Source organism: Elgaria multicarinata, chromosome 17 (assembly GCF_023053635.1).
Source record: "Elgaria multicarinata webbii isolate HBS135686 ecotype San Diego chromosome 17, rElgMul1.1.pri, whole genome shotgun sequence".
Classification (NCBI taxonomy): domain Eukaryota; kingdom Metazoa; phylum Chordata; class Lepidosauria; order Squamata; family Anguidae; genus Elgaria; species Elgaria multicarinata.
In genome coordinates, this window is record NC_086187.1 from 14,592,931 (window position 1) to 14,609,013 (window position 16,083).

General features: G+C 44.2%; 1 protein-coding gene and 1 long non-coding RNA gene across 3 annotated transcripts in view; one reads left to right on the plus strand and one right to left on the minus strand.

Moving 5' to 3' along the window:
• The window catches only part of LOC134410191 (ankyrin repeat and fibronectin type-III domain-containing protein 1-like), a 328,172-nt gene extending 313,981 nt beyond the window's left edge, over positions 1-14,191 (plus strand). For both annotated transcript variants that reach the window (XM_063143337.1, XM_063143339.1), the window contains 8 exons: positions 1,586-1,801; positions 2,954-3,120; positions 3,964-4,114; positions 5,372-5,540; positions 6,750-6,916; positions 8,304-8,514; positions 10,917-11,572; positions 13,293-14,191. In XM_063143337.1, the coding sequence (XP_062999407.1) occupies positions 1,586-1,801; positions 2,954-3,120; positions 3,964-4,114; positions 5,372-5,540; positions 6,750-6,916; positions 8,304-8,514; positions 10,917-11,572; positions 13,293-13,580 (2,025 nt within the window). In that variant the 3' untranslated portion in view covers positions 13,581-14,191. The remainder of the gene's footprint in view (positions 1-1,585; positions 1,802-2,953; positions 3,121-3,963; positions 4,115-5,371; positions 5,541-6,749; positions 6,917-8,303; positions 8,515-10,916; positions 11,573-13,292) is intronic.
• Positions 6,893-13,364, minus strand: LOC134410194 (uncharacterized). Its single transcript, XR_010026250.1, has 3 exons — positions 13,277-13,364; positions 9,608-9,698; positions 6,893-7,062 (listed from the first exon to the last, which is right to left on the minus strand). It is a non-coding gene; the product is annotated as an uncharacterized LOC134410194 (long non-coding RNA).
• Positions 14,192-16,083: the final 1,892 nt, after the last annotated feature.

Sequence of the window (16,083 nt, forward strand, 5' to 3'; positions counted from 1 at the left end):
GACACAGATGCCACTCTAACATCTGTCTAGCAACTCTTCTTGTAGCATGCTCAGTCCATGGATATTAAGGCTAGGCATCATTAGCTCTGAGCTTCAATTAAATGCATCTAATGCTTTCTATACACTGAGCATCCCAGGCAGCTGAATGGGATTGAAAATGTAAGAGGATGTATCCTTACTTAAGAAGGAACATGGCAATTGAAAAAGTAAACATGAGGTGTTTATTAATTTTATCTAAAATATTTCTATACTGCCTGTCATGTAATACATATCGAGGATGTGTACAGCAATAAAACCATACTATAAATATACAAATATTATACAATATAAATAAAATATAATAAAGCATAACCAATGGTCATCAGACAACAAATAAACAGAAATCACAAACCGCATCAGAGTTGGTGCATTTTCTTTCTTGGGGGGATGGGTATTCCAGACGTTAGATCTCTAAGGTGTGTCCCCTGGCTAGGGGACTAATTTCCTCATTATTTTCCAACATCAACATTAATATTGCATTTGGGTAAAAGTCTATAAAACAGCCTAATAATGTATGAGTAGTTATTCAGATATATCTTTCACTCCCAATGCACACGTTGTGAAGCCATTCTGTTATCATCTTCCTGTTGCATTTAATGCTAGAAAAAATGATACCTATTATTATGCTACATTTCAAACACATTTTAACAAGCATCTTAATAGTTCAAGCTTTAAATGATTAACTAATGCAATTAATAAATTAAAAGTCGAGTTGTATATGTTGTATAATGCATACCACTTACTTGGGACAATCATAGCCTCCTTGAACAAACTCTTTTTATGCTTGAAAATCGTCCTTGATTGAGTGGGTGTAGATCCCAGAGAAAGAAAATGTACTTATTTATAATGTGCTTTTGTCTGACAAGAGGGCTCTAAGGCAGCTTATGATAAGTAGAAATTAATGCATAATGCATATTATAACATTTTATATAAAAAACGGGGGACTGATGAAGACTCAGTGGTGGTGGGATATAAAATGTCCATTCCCTCCCATACACAATTCCCTTGTGCAGGGCTCTTCAGCACTGGTGGTATTGTGAATGATGGTGCCCCTGTGATAAGGCTGTGCTTGTTAGCTCCCTGACTGCCCTGTGTAGCCACTGTCAGATGTGGTCAAGCTTTATGGAAGCCACTACAAGTTTGTTTTCCACAATGTGTGTTTGCCTTGGCATGTGGCAGGAAGCACAAGGGCCATTTTAATCAGCCCTCATAATGAGGAGACACTGTTGTGTTCATTCACATTATGACAAGCAGTTTTGCTGAAGAGTTGCAGTACGTAATGGTATGACAGTTAACGAATTGTTAAAATAACTTTTTATTGGTTGGCAGCCCTGCTTGTGTTATTACACAAACCCTGCTTGTGTAATAACCCATCTTATTAATTGGCCTTTGTTTGTACAGAGCAAAGAGAGCTCATGTCTGGATGTTTTGATACACAATTATCATTTCCTGCCCCACCTCTGCAGTGTATGGAGGATATACCCTCTGACGCCAGTTACCAGAAATCTGACTCCCCTTTCCCCACCCTTTCTTTATCTTTGCGAAGGGTCTACTGGGAATCCAGGACCTGGGACAGGTCTTTTTCGAACCCATCAAAGACAAGCAGGGCAACATTTTGGTTGTGACCCTAAAGGAGGTGAAGTCGAACCAGACCTTTGAAAGCGTCCGCTGGGTCCCTCTCTCAAAGCTGCAGACAAGCCGCAAGTCCATCTCATCTCCAGAAGAACCTACAGCTCTGGATGTGCTGCTGATGACCATGCAGGTGGCTGGTTATGGTTTCTTAAGGAAGAAGGAAAGGCCTTCCTTTGTTACTGAGGAAGAGCCATTGTTCAGTAACAGCAAATGCTTTGCATGGAGAAAGTCCCAGGTTTAGTCCTGGGCATCTCTAGTTTAAAGGGCTAGAAAGGACTCCTGCCTCAAAGCCACTAATTGGGGTAGACAATACGGGGCTAGATGGTCTGATAGCATAAGGCAGCCTGGGGTTGATATTATTCATTTACACATTCCAGGGTAGAGTCTTGGCATTGACAATGGATTCTGGAGCTAAGCCCTTGTGAGACTTGGCTCATTTTAAGCTTTGTTTGGGAGTGCAGAAACTAAGCTTCTGCCAATTTAGAGCAGACAGTGTTGTGCACAATGTAACATTCTTTGTTGCTTCATTTTTATTCAGGATACGTGGTACTTTGCAGAAGCAAAGTAGAAGTTGCTTTCCCTGTTGTCATAGGTTTCCTTGCTAGGGATTCAGATAACTCCTTTTCAAGGCATTTGCTCTTCTTGCTTCCAGTAGCAGTTGTTTTCCCAGCCTGTTAGCAGGTCTTAGCAAAGAATCTCTTCCGTGAGTGCCCAGCCTTTCTGCTTCTTCTTGACCCCTCTAGTTGTTTCGCTCTCCTTTCACTTCCTTTCACTCAGCCAAGTGTCTCCAACAACAAAAGGCACTCAAGCACCTGTACAAGGGGCTATTGAAACTGCTTATTCAAAGCCATTGCCAGGATTAGCAAAGGCCAAACCACTAAAGGGCCAGTTCAACGCTGTCTCTGTTTCTGGAGATTGCAGCACCAGTCTGGATATCTGACAACAACAGTCTCCTTTGTAAGATTTCCGGTGCCTCCCGCCCGTGCCAGTCTGTCTCCCGGGGCTTTTGGTCCTGGTTGGAACCTGGAAGCTGCAGACAAAATAGCTAAACTGAACTTTTAATTCAAGCCACACAAACTGTTCAGTTTGACCTGCTTCTTATTTTATCCCACCACTGTTTAACCCTTCCCGGCTTGGACTCTCTTACAGCTGTTTCTGGTCACCTTAACTTTGCTGCAGGGGCTCTCTTTCTCTTTCTGTTGAATGAACTCTGTGGTATTTTACAGCAAGATTTACAGGGGGGGAAGGCCTACCATTTCTATGGTCATTTTTTCTCCCCCAGGACAAGCTGGCTTACCACCAGCGAAGCAGCCAGGCTCTTCCCCCTGGTCTGTATTTGGGTTACCTGAAACTCTGCAGTGCCGTTGACCAGATTCGAGTATTGGTGCCTGAACAGTTACCCAACATCTTATGTCACATGAAGATACGGAGCAACCCAAACATCTCCAGGTAGGGCTTTCAAACCAGGCTTGTGCATAAGTAGATCTTTATGGACAACTAGGGTAACGTCTTTAGCCCACTGGGTCTATAACTGTCAGGAGGGTAGGATGAGTGCCAGCCCTTGCAAGTTTGACTGTAGCAACATAGACAAAATCAAGTGAGGCCACAGGCAACACACTCACAGCTGAGCAGGCAGATTTGGAAGCAGGTTGCACAACGGGTGAAGTTAAATGCAGATGTGTCCAGGTATCTGATGAATTGCTCATGCAATGGCATTAAATATGGTAGCTAAAGGGAAAGACATATTTTTGCACTGAGATCAGTTAGCTGTACGTTAATGATTTTATAGCCGCGCCTGGTAGTACAACCAAACTATGTCTTAGGGAGTTACCTCAGGTTGCTGTTCTGACCTTAGATTGTGATAGGGTGATATTTATAGGTCCCTCATTTGATCTGCTGGCTCAGTACCACTGGAATAGGGCTTCATGGATCCAATCTAGGAGTCTTGTGCCCCCTACTGCCTTGTTAGTGGTCAAAAGAAGGGGTTTGTTTCTGTCACTCAGGAGTGGTGTATGCAGTTTATTCTTTGCCCCAATCCCTCCCAAGTAAAAGAGAAAGTAAGGTTTCATATCGAGAATGAACCATGCTATACCAAGAGGCCTGCTGACATCTAAGCAGTATGGGCTGCTTTTAAACATATTTCCTTTATGAAAACATTTCCATCAAAAATGCAAAAATACATACTAGCAAGCACGGCCAAACATACTTGCACAATTATCTATGCTTGATTTTCATGCATTTATTACATAGAAGTCCTCTGTGCATTCATTACCGCTTTGTCTCCTTTTCAAGGGAGGAGTGGGAGTGGCTCCAGAACCTGGCTAGCATGGAGGAGCCCATTCCCACCGAGCAAGACTTAGAGACCACCCCAAATCTCTTGCTTCAGGAGCTCCAAGGGGCAATCAAAGAACTGATGCAACTGGTCAACATCCCACTGCATGAGGTAGATTCTAGGTGGGGCTCTACTGTGGGTATTGGGAGAAAAAGGCACAGAAGACTTTGTAGCATATGCAATGGGGCACATCTGCACTGGCACCAGTTTATTCTTTTTTCTTACAATTCTACTTCAAATAAAGAAGACTTAGCCAGGACACAGACTGATGTTCTTCTCTGTAAGCAGAAATTATGTAGCCAAAGAGCCCAGCATTGAATCATTCCTGTTCTGGGGTGGGTTCTGTTCAAAGCCACAAGGGAACCAGTTCCAGCAATGGTGCAGACTGGAATATCTGGGTGCACTCAGAGATACTAGCTAATAGAGATCTGCACCTACTTTGCATGGTGTGATCAATCAAGAAAAGCCCACGAGAGGTGCTGCTGAGGGTGGATGGGTTCGTTTTTTCAAGCTAAAAGATCCTAAAAGTTCTTAATATTTGATGCTTATTCAACCCTATCAATTTAGGAAGTGTCTGAAAAAGCGATAGAAGTCCATGTTACACCGTCACCCTCTGCCCACACAGTGTATATGCTTCTTAAGTGGGGTAAAGCCCCTTTGGATTTTATCTTACTTTGCCAAAGCCTAGTAACAGGGTTTCTACATGGGTGGAAAAGGTCCAAAGGATGTCTCCGAGCCATTCTGACCTCTAAAAGCCACCTGTATAAAAAGCCACAAAAGGGTGGATCAACACCAATCAATTTCCTCTTTACCAGGTGTTAACAGTTGCCATGTGGGTGGAAATTAAATGGAACTAAGTTCTATAAAGGATTCCAGAATATGATGGACGCAATAGCCAATACTCAATGGAAGACCTAGATTTTTGTAGCACATCCAAAGTATAATAACTGTGAAATATATTGTGCATGTGGACCCCTTTACACAACCTAATTATAACTTTCTTCCCATCATATGGCAATTGCAAATATCAGTCCATGTTGAGAAATCTACCGTTTCTCTGTATAGGCAGGAGAGTATCTTTTGGAGAATAATCCAGCCCTCCATCTATGTTAATGTCTTATAATTTTGTTGTGTATTTTTAATTGTTTATGGTTTTGTTTCTCCCCCCCCATGTATTTTTTGAACTTTGTAAGGCCGCCTTGAGGCCCAGCATTGGGCAAAAGGCGGGATACAAATACATATAATAATAATTATATCACCTGTACATGGTCAACTGGTTGATAGGACAAAGTCAAGCACAAGTTAAGCCTGTTTAAGTGGTTATACCATGCTAATAAAACATTGACTTCTCATGTTTGAATTCTCCAGGCCAAAGATTTCCGTCTGTACAGTCAGGAAGTTTTGGACTTTGGAGGACAGGTCTCCTTTCTCCTGCTTCTGCCTCCATCTGATGATGTGTGCACTGCTCCTGGCCAGAACAATCCTTACACACCGCGTTCTGGCTTTCTCACGCTCCCTCTTCAGATCTTTGAGCTAGGTGAGGACTGCTGCACAATAACATTTTGAGGCATCTAGGCTTCATTCTGTCATTCTGTTTCTTGCCTTTCCACAAGGGACTGTTATTCTTGAGCCAAGGAATTTCTTAAAAGGGAATGAAGTTGTGAGATGAAGGGGATCAGGGATGGGCAACCTGCGAGGCTCAGCCTAATTTCTTCAAGCAGTCTGTTCAAGCGGGAAAGAGAAATCTGTCCTTTTGCTGACAGCTGAATGGGTGGTGAAGGAAGGAGAGAAAGGAAAATGTGGCTGAAAGAGGGAGAAAAGGGTTGATTCTACCTGTTTCTGGCTTCAGCCCGACCACCACCACACCAGACAGATTACCCCCCAAAGAAATGTGACACTTGACCAAAAAATAGATTTCCCACTTCTACACTAGAGGTTACACAAAGGGACACAATACATTTTACCTTCTAGTTTCAGAACTTAACCTGGGAGAAAAAGAGAAATGGAAAGCAAAATCAGGGAGGAAAATCTCAAAGCAGGACAAGTCTGAATTGAAGTTGGGCTCCTCTGAAGCAGATTGAATTCAAACACTTTTGGAGATTAGGAGGGACACAGAGTGTGTCTTAAAAAAATATGCATTTCTCTCCGGGCTCTCCATATAAGGAAAACATCGCAGTGGAGAGATTTTGCAACTGACAGGTCTAACTTCTAATCACAATAAATGGTTTTATCAGTTGTATTATTCTCTGACATCTTTTTGCTGGTTTAGTTGAATATACACTCTCAGGTTCTATAAACAAATATGGCATCCCTCATTATGGGATGGCTTTCAACGAAGTATGCCTGCAGCAAAATGTTTAGAATTAGCTAGGCTTACCATTATTTCTTTATTTTGTAGTATATACTTAGAAGAGTCCCATTCCATATTTATGTGTGTTTTTCACTCGATCAACAAAACATATCAGGGAGAGAATAGTAGATGCATCATGTTAATTAGTGTTTGACCAAGCTTTGAATTGGTCAAGTTGTGTGCCATTACCAATAAACACTTTTCTTGGCAGTGAATACCACCTGGGATGGAGAATGGCCAACTTGATCGTGAGATCATTGTCTATCGCTTGACTAAATGCAGCAGTGCACTTTTCCACTGAATGTAGCACCAGTTCTGTTGGCTATTATGAGATCTACTTCTGTGATGCCCCCCTCCCCAGCTGAAATCTGACTGCCTTCCCTCTTTGTTTTCCAGTTCATTTTTTCACTTATGACCATGAGTTCATCAGTCAGTATTGCCAAGTGTCTGCACTCTTGGAGCTAGAGTCACTCCTCTCCCAACAGAGCCTCAGGGAGGCCTTCTCAGACTCAGAACTAACTACTGCCAAGCAGAGGCATCAGCAAGTTCAGGACTATATGCAGGTATGTTACAGAGGGTGAGTAGAAAAAGCTGTGTGTGCAATGCTCACCATCTAAGTTAATACCTCAGTTGCTTGTACCTGTGGAAAGGTGCCTTGTACGTGTCTCCAGCAGAGTCTCAATTTGTCCCCTCAATTGAAGCTGCCTCCCTGGAAGTTTGGATAGAAAGGGCAAGGAGGTATGAGGGAATTAAAACTGCTGGGGTGATTTTTTTATTTTTATAACACAATGACAATACATCGACTTAAAATACCATGATAATAAACTAACATAACACAATTAACTAACAACAATACCTAATGTTTATAATGAAATACTAATGAATAATGATTAATAAGGAGTGCACCCCACCCCCGGGACCCTTATTCTCCTTTCCAAAATTGTAAGGATTCTTGTGAAGGTTTGCACCCTTTCCCCTTTATTAACACAAACTCCACAATATCTCTTCAAAGTCATTTCGCTTTGATACTCCTTTTTTAACTTTGATACTACACGTAAGCTTATCATTGATAGCAATATCCCAAACTTCCTTGTACCATTCTTCTATTTGGTGATCACCTTGCTCCTTCCACTTCCTGGCAATCATCAGTCTAGCTGCTGTCAGTAGATTAGTTATTAATTCTTTACTAGCTTGCGTACAATTGACCTTCTCATACATTGACAACAATGCTATACTTGGACATACCTCTAAGTTCCATCCAATTATTTCATTTATCTCTTTAAACACCATTTGCTAAAACTTCTGTATGTGTTCACACTTCCACCACATACGAAAATAGGTGCTGGGTGTTTTTTTAAAAAGAGAATTCTGGTTCTTCTTCTGCTATGGGCTTGGAGCAGTTCTTTGCAGAATCTTGCATTCATTGAAATCGTGCAAGTACAAAGTGATGATTACAGGAGAAGCTGTGAGAATTAAGCAAATCCTAGGAGGAGCCTCCCATTTAGAATGTAACCAATAAATGAACCATAGCCTGATAGCACAGCACAGCACAGGACTGATAGCACAGCACCCTGGGAGTCTAATGAATTGCAGTCTGGGGTGAACAAGAACACCGGTCACAATATAAAGGGTTTCAGAAAACCTCCCCCATGTGTTCAAGGAATGCATGAGGTGAGCTGCAAGGGCTAGCCCATCAGCCAGGCCCCCTGCCTTCTGCATATGAGAATGGGCTCTATGCACATACCAACGTACTTTGTGAGAGTAGGGATCCTGTTTGGGCCCAGACATTCCATTGTGTTAAGCACATATGTCAATATGTGTGTAGAAGCTCTTCTCATGTGCAGTGGCGGGTACTCAGGGCTAGCCTACACTGAGCTGCAGCCCTCCTAAAGGTAATTTTTCTTTGCCAAGAAAAAAGGGAATCCGATTCTGTGCCTTTGTCTTGGACAGCAAATGGAGGAGATTTGGCGGGAAATGCGTTGGATGATGGATGCCCTACAGCATGCCCGGTATAAGCAGCCATCTTGCGGCATCCCACTTTTGTGGTTCATTGAGGAATCCAGTGCTACACTGAAGGAGAAAACTCAGTCAACTTCTTCCCACATGGACTTCCTTCCCTCACCTACCCCATCTCCTGAAACAAGCCGCAAGCTCAACTCTGGTGGGTTTTCATTGTGTTTTTCTATGAGCATTTCTATGGCTGATACAGAGGTGCCACGATCGGTCGCTCCTCATGCGCTTCCCAGGATATGCACATGACGTCCCTGGGTGGGTCACTGCCAATCGCAGTGCGTCATGTGTTCCCAGGGACATGCATGTCCCTTGCTTTACCCCTCCACGGGGGTGGGTGAGTGGGACGAAGGATGTCTCCCACGGCTTGTCGTGTACCATCAAACCTTGGGAGATAACCTTCTGCCAAGAACATCCTCCTGGGCCCCGCCATTGTTCTCTGCATAGTGCTGGAGAGTGCGGATGGAAGATGCTAGGATGTCCTGCCGCTCTCAAGAAGCGGCAGAAGTTCCTGGCGTCCCCTGTCCCCGTTCGACAGCACTTTACGGAGTCCGCCTGCATCCTGCACTCTGTTTGCCATTTATGCATCTCGGGACGGTGCAAAGGAGTCTTCTCTCTCCTTCATGCCGTCGTGAGATGTACAAATGGCGAAGGAGGGTGTGGTGGAGGCTGACGCTCTTCTGACAGCATCCTTCTCCGTGCATTCTATACCTACCAGTAAGGAAAGTGTACGTGGTGGAGGACAGAGCCTAGGCGGCAGCTCTCCTTCATCTTCCTTCCCACCCGCCCGCCTGCCCCATGCTCCCCACCGAATGGTGGCGACACTGGTTCCCGCTTTCTATATTGGGACACCACGGAGAAAGACGCAGGAGTTCCTTGTGCTGAAGGAGCAGACATTTCTCCTGCGACTTTCTTCGCAGTGTCCTGATATGGAAAGCGGAAACCAGTGCCGCTGCCATCCGGTGGGGAGGAGCAAAAGCAACAGTCAACCTGTGTTAATAGTCTACTTCATGGTACCCCCCATGCAACATGGTAATAGTCACCCATGGACTGGACTATTAACACAGGGTTGACTATTGTGTCGTCCGAATGCAGGCTTTGTCTCATTCACACATTTCTTTTATAGAAGTACACTTAAAAATATGTTATGTGTACCACAATTATATTGAAGGAGTATCAGGTGTATGGTGGCTGTATGGTATGACTGTCTAGCTAGAAGAAGTAGTACCAGCTCCATTGCATACCTCCAAATCCAAGAAGAGAAGTAGCACAGGATGTTATGCAGGCATTCTCTCACTCCCATTGCTGCTAGGTCTATGATGGCTGCAGGTCCTCCTACAAAGACATGGAACCAGCCTGTAAATGGTAGACATTTGGAATACCCCAGGGCCACAAACAGTCAAAGAGTGGGCTACAATTGATCCATGGGTGTTAAGTTGTACAGGCTTGGCTAATAGTGCTTTTGAAAGAGTAGGAGAGAACTAATAAGCAGTATAAGGAGAAAGTTAAGTACGGCAACATCCTACAAAGTCCGTATTGCGTGTAGCACCCAAATGCTTCTTTGTATATTTTTAAATGTTTATAGAAGAGAAAGTCCATACACGTAGCTGATGGTGAAATCATAGTTCTTGCAATAATTCGAAGTTTTTGTCCATTTTAAGGTAGGATTTTTTCCTTAGGAGCAAAAAAGGGCAGGGGAAATATAGTTGTTTTGTGTCAAAGTGAGCCCTAATCTTAATGGACTTTAATATGTGTTAATATGTTTACTGATGGTGGCAGTTCCTTAGATATGGAGTTCTCTTTGCTAGGGCTCAAGGGTGGCCAATTAAATGGGTGCATCTTGAATGATTCACATCAGGAAAGTAAGACATCTGCTTATTCTTGAGGCTCCACTCTCCTGATATTATAATAATAATAATAATAATAATAATAATAATAATAATAATAATAATAATAAATTCATTTCTTACCCGCCTCTCCCTTTGGATCGAGGCAGGGAACAACATTAGAACAGGAATCAATACATCTTAAAAATTCATGATTTAACATTGATCTGGATAGGCCTGCCGGAAAAGGCTAGTCTTTAAAGCTGCCTTAAAATCACACAGAGAGTGTTAATTTTACGAATCTCCTCCGGCAGGCCGTTCCACAATCTGGGGGCGACAGAAGAAAAGGTCCTCTGGGAAACTGATGTCAGCTTAGTTTTAGCTGACTGAAGTCAGTTCGTCCCAGAGGACCTGAGTGTGCGGGGCAGACTGTATGGGAGAAGGCGATCCCACAGGTAGCCTGGACCCAAACCATTTAGGGCTTTAAAGGTAATGACCAACACGTTGTACTTTGCCCGGAAACTAATTGGCAGCCAGTGGAGTGATTTTAATGTTGGGGTAATATGCTCACCCAAGCCACTTGTTTGATAGTACATACTGCAACTTCCTTACCTTGTACGCTTTTCTAAACTGGGAGTCAAAGGTGATTAGAGAAACACTTAAAATGACATTGAAGCTGACTTTCTTGATAAGAATGAAGAAGTAACATTTTATCTTATTCTTGCAGATTCACATGGAATCTCAGATGAGGAGGGTTCATCGGAAGTATTCTTAGCTACCGACAGTGACTATGACTCCAGCAGGGCCCAGAGCCCCAGAGAGCTTGACCTCGTTTACTCTTCTTCAGGACCTGAATGCTGTGGAAGAAGAAATCCCCGCCCTTTCAGGGACAGTGCCCCTGATGTCCTACAGAGTCATGAGTTAAAGACGCCCCCAATTCCTCCAGAGGAGCCCCGGCCTCCCCCAGAGCTCTACGATAGTGACTTTGTGCTCCCTAGCCGGCAAATAGAACTGCTGCGCATCACAGAGAAGAGGCAGGCCTACTGTGTCCGCACCAGCAGCCTGGACTTCCCTAAACCTCTCTGTCATGGGGCCAGGAAGTCTTGCCCTGGCTCAGTTGACAGCTCCCCGACAGAAAGCAGGACTGCAGGCCATTGCAGCCCTGCAAGATTTGGGACGGAGTCAACGTTCAGCCCCAAGCATGGCTGGGCTGCGGAGAGCACTGAGCCTGTTTTTCGGACACGCTCCGTGGAGTGGACTCGCACTTTCCAGGAGACACCTGAGCCAGGACATGTAGCAAACTGGGGCAAGGCACCAGGCTCCTTCACCTTACGCGTGTGCCCTCAGTATGAAACAGGGCTCTCCGAGGAGACAACTGTCAAGGTAAAATCAGAATTCTGTTCATCACCTCCTGTGATCTGAAAATGCATCCAGATAGCTCCTTTCCAATCTTGCTTCTGAACTTGGTGAGCCCATTACAAAGAAACAAAGTTGTAATGGCGGGTATCTTTTTGTCAGATTCTTAGTTTCACACATGCCAGGTGTTGCTACACAATGGGCAATGATGGAGGACAAACACAGTATGTTGTGGGGGGAATGTGCCCTGTAGATGTTGTATATTCAGGACACCCTGAGATTCCCCACAAACATAAAATTCCTGCTTCCAACACCTATTGACTAATAGAAGCATCTAGTGACCTATTCCCAAGCAGAAAATTGTGTATATTTATTTCCCGTTGTAGAAAACAATGACCATTCCTACATCAATTAAATTCAATCCTTTGCTTCCCAATATCATTTGAATGTGGTTTAGGATACTGTAAATTTTGATCATGCTTTCCTTCATGTCTATTCTGATGCTCTTAACTAAGGACTTAATGATGTATAAATAGAATCAGATTTTCAAATGCAATAAACTGGGGATAGACAGCTATGCTCTGGATTAGAACATGTTATGGTAAGAACAGTGTAGCCTTCAGGGTGTAGGAATATGAGTGCACCAGGAAACGGTGGACATAATGATAGAAACAAATGTCTAATCTCCGTCCCACACCCAGGTGATTTCATTGGTTCAAATTGTGGACCAAGAAACCTCACTGTCATAGATATTGTTAAGACTACTTCATGGTCACTGGAACAAGGAGCTTTTAAAGATTCCAATCTAGTGAGGAGGGGGGGCTAAATGGGGGGAGATAATTTACATTGCTTTGACCCCACAAACCAGACCCCCTCTTCCCTCTATCCATTCAATATGGACACAGGGGCAGCCTCTCTATTATATTCTCTGCACCAGAATAAGATAAAAAGGGAAGAATGGCAAATTATATCCACTACGTGATATTTTGTTAGCATAAGAGGGAATGGCTTCATAGGGACTACTTTTGGGGTTGTTAGATCAAATAAATGATCTCGGTAGAATGGTCTAGAGGCAATCTTTATTGGGGAGAATGGAGGGGTCTCCAGAGCAGTCATATCCCCTGTATCATTCTTGATTGTAGTGGTCTGGACTGACATGGGGCCTAACTTGACTCAAGCCTGAGAAAGCCAAACCTGGCCTCTCACTATTGAGTGATGGTGTCCTGCTGATTGTCATGACATAGTTCTTTGAATGCAGTTAAGATCTCCATCTTTGCTGCTCCCTTCATCCCTTGCCACTGACTTGGGAGCAGGAAAGAATGACCTAATTTACTGATGTCTCCTAATCTTCCAAGTCATCACGTTCCAGTCCTTATTGCCCACTAGTTATGTTACCAAAAAGAGTTATCAGACCCTTGTGCCACATCAATGCAACACCTTTCATATTCTGCTCCTGTTGACATGCCAAGTCCTTTCCCTATTTGTCAAGAAGGCCTGTGGATAGCAATACCATGTGCTGATCTCAAACTGAATCAGCCCTCCAGATTCCATCAGGCTTGTGTACAGTTTTTTTTTTAAAGATCTTATTCTTGACAATAGCTTAGCCTTCATAGGACATTCTTTGAAAATGGAGAAAAGCTAGTTTCTCAATACTTTGGGTTTCTTCTCCCAAAGGAGCCAGCTTATTTGTGAATACCTTATCTTTGTTCGTCCTTCCTCTTTCTTACTTACCTTTATTTCTGCGCAGCTGCATATCACCAACAAGATGTCAGCAGAAGACGTGGTGAAGCTGGTGGTGCAGGAGATGAACGAAGTCTCACGCGATGTCTTGGGAAATACAGATGCTTTCTGCTACAGTGAAGAACAATTGGGCCACTTTGGACTAGTGTTCGTGTCAGATGATGTTGAGCAGTGGCTTCCAAATGACTTCCTGCCCCTCTCACTCCAAAAAGCTTGGCCTGATGGGAGGTTCTATGTCCGGATCAAAGAGACTTCCCCTCTCTTGTTTCAATATGGACCAGCAACAACTGTATGAGAGAAGGAGAGTGGAGGGGGGAAAGTAAGAAACATCCAACTTCCAGTGAGCAGACAGCTCATCACCAATGCTTCCTTCTTGAAAAGACACTTTTGCGCCAGACACCACGGGCCGAAATAGGAGCATACTGGGCAGTGTGTTGCTTTTGTGTGTGTATGCGTGTGTATGTGCGTGTTTTATTTTAACCAAAGAGATAACAAGATTTGGTTGTTATGATTACACGAAGTGAGGGTGGAGTCCAGGAGCTTTTAATATAATGGAATTAAATTTTTGAAAGACACTTTCAGCAAGGAGAAGAGCTGGTTATGGGTAAAGAAGCAATACATTATTATTATTTTTCATTTTGAGTGTTGAAGAAGGGAGAGAGGCAGGGAGGAAAAGCCCACCATAATTCCGACCAGAGTGGGCCAGGAGGGAGAAATGGGCACAGGAAGCTCTCAAAAGTCATGTCCTGTTATCTGTTCTTGTTTCATTGTACCTGGAGAAATAGGAAATTGCACATAGTTCTTAGAACAATCTTATTTTCCTTTTCTGAATTCCAACCTAGGTATTGACAACACAAAATATTGCAAGAGATGTTCAAACTGTGTAGAAAATAAAATCCTTTCTCTCCCACACGTATAGAGACTAATCTTTACATCTTGGGTAAAAACTGCTCTTAATAGTAAGACCAAATCAACCTTGGACCTCACCAGGAGGAGAAACTCTCTACCATCCCAGACCAACCCCATTTGGGGTCCGGAAACAGATTTTTTGGAAGAGTTCCTGAGAGCTCTGCATTCTCTTAAATCCACCTGTTTGTTCACCTTTTCTTTTCAGCTGTTCTGCCTTCGCCTTCCCTCAACTTAGGCAGGAGAAACAGCTCTCAGGAAGCTCTTCACCAACCGGCCTTCTCCTATAGACGCAATCAGTATGAGGAAGCAATGACTGCTTTTTCCCCATCTCTCATGGGCAATTGAAGATTGCAAGTGAAGCAGCTGTCAGATCATATGTTACCCCCTTCACGTGAGCAGGAGCATTACCATAACAACCACACAGCTACTCTCATCACTGTGGCTGGTCTCCTCCTCCCCACCTTGTGGCTGAGAAGTAGAAAAGGATCCCAGCAGAGATCATCAACAGCTAGGCCCAGGAAACTGAAGTTCAATGCAGGTCTCTCACCCCCAAACTGGAAAGATGGGATCCAAGCTTTGACACCAAAGTCAAGAAGATCCTCTCTTCTTTCCCCTTCTGCTCAATCCTACTATCTGCAAATGAGAGGTTACATTTGCCCCAAACAGCCACAGAGGCTCTTAATTCTGTGTCTACTGTTCAACTCCAAGCATAGATTCTCTGGGAAAGAGGCAATGACTAAAGCCTCAATTTCCAACAAGGATCACATAAATTGTTGTGGGAGGCTACAGGGAAAGAATATTCTTAAACTCTCAGGATAGTAGGCCAAGCCTGAGTTCTTGGCTGAGTAATATACTCCCCACAAATGCATAAAAAGGTTGCTTCCCCTCTCGGACCTCAAGTTCTAGCTTCACATATCTTCGTTTTTGAGACTCCACTTCTGCATCTTGCTTGAGCAAGAGGGGCAAACTCCATACTGATCAAACAAATCCTACTGGACAGCCCCCCTGCCCTGGACAGCCCCCCATAGCCTTTTAAGAATTTAATCAAACTAGCTGTACAACATACGCTGTTGTAGCATATCTTAAAGTTTATTAATTAAAGTCATTACACGTAGTTACTGTTGCATATATGCGTTCGTGATGCAGTCCCTGGGCGAAATCCAATCTAAGCTCTACTTAGAGTAGACCAACTGAAAAGAATGGGACTCGAGTGAGCCATGACGCTCTTCAGCCCAGTCATGGAGACATTAAGCGGCCGAGAGACAGAAGGGCTGGAGGGGGGCGCGGGCTGCTTGGAGGCCGCCGATACAGCACCGTCTGGCAGACCTGGGGGGCAGAGAGGTTGGGGGGGAGAGCAGGTGTCCCCCTCTCCCCAGGGTTCCTGTCAGCCTTGGGCCACCTGCCCAGCTTGCATGAGATTAGGCCGGGGCCTCGGCTCGCAGCAGGCAAGCGGCCTCCCACCCGGCCACCAAGGGCCCCAGCTGTGCCTCGCTCATGCTCCGGACCGTGGTGCTGCCCCCTTTGTGACTGTGAGGCGGCCAGGTAGACCTGACAGCGCTGAGGGGAGGCCGAACTGTCACTCGCACTCAAAGCACCGGATCGGACCGATCCAATAAAAGAGCAACGAAGAGAAACTGGAGCAGCCCAGGGAAAGCGAGGAAATGGTGGTTGAAGATCACGAAGACAGCGAGGAGTTAGCGGTAGAGATTTTCCTCCCTTTTTCGAGAGCTGTGTAAGTGTTGCACCAGACTAAGAGGTTGTCTTTAGGAAGCAAATCCGGAAAAAGGTTAGGAAAGTTATTCGGAGCTGTTGCCTTAGGAATGAGATCAATCTGTTTCCACACCAACATTTCAGTTTGACACTTACTCCATGACTACTGAGCATGGTGT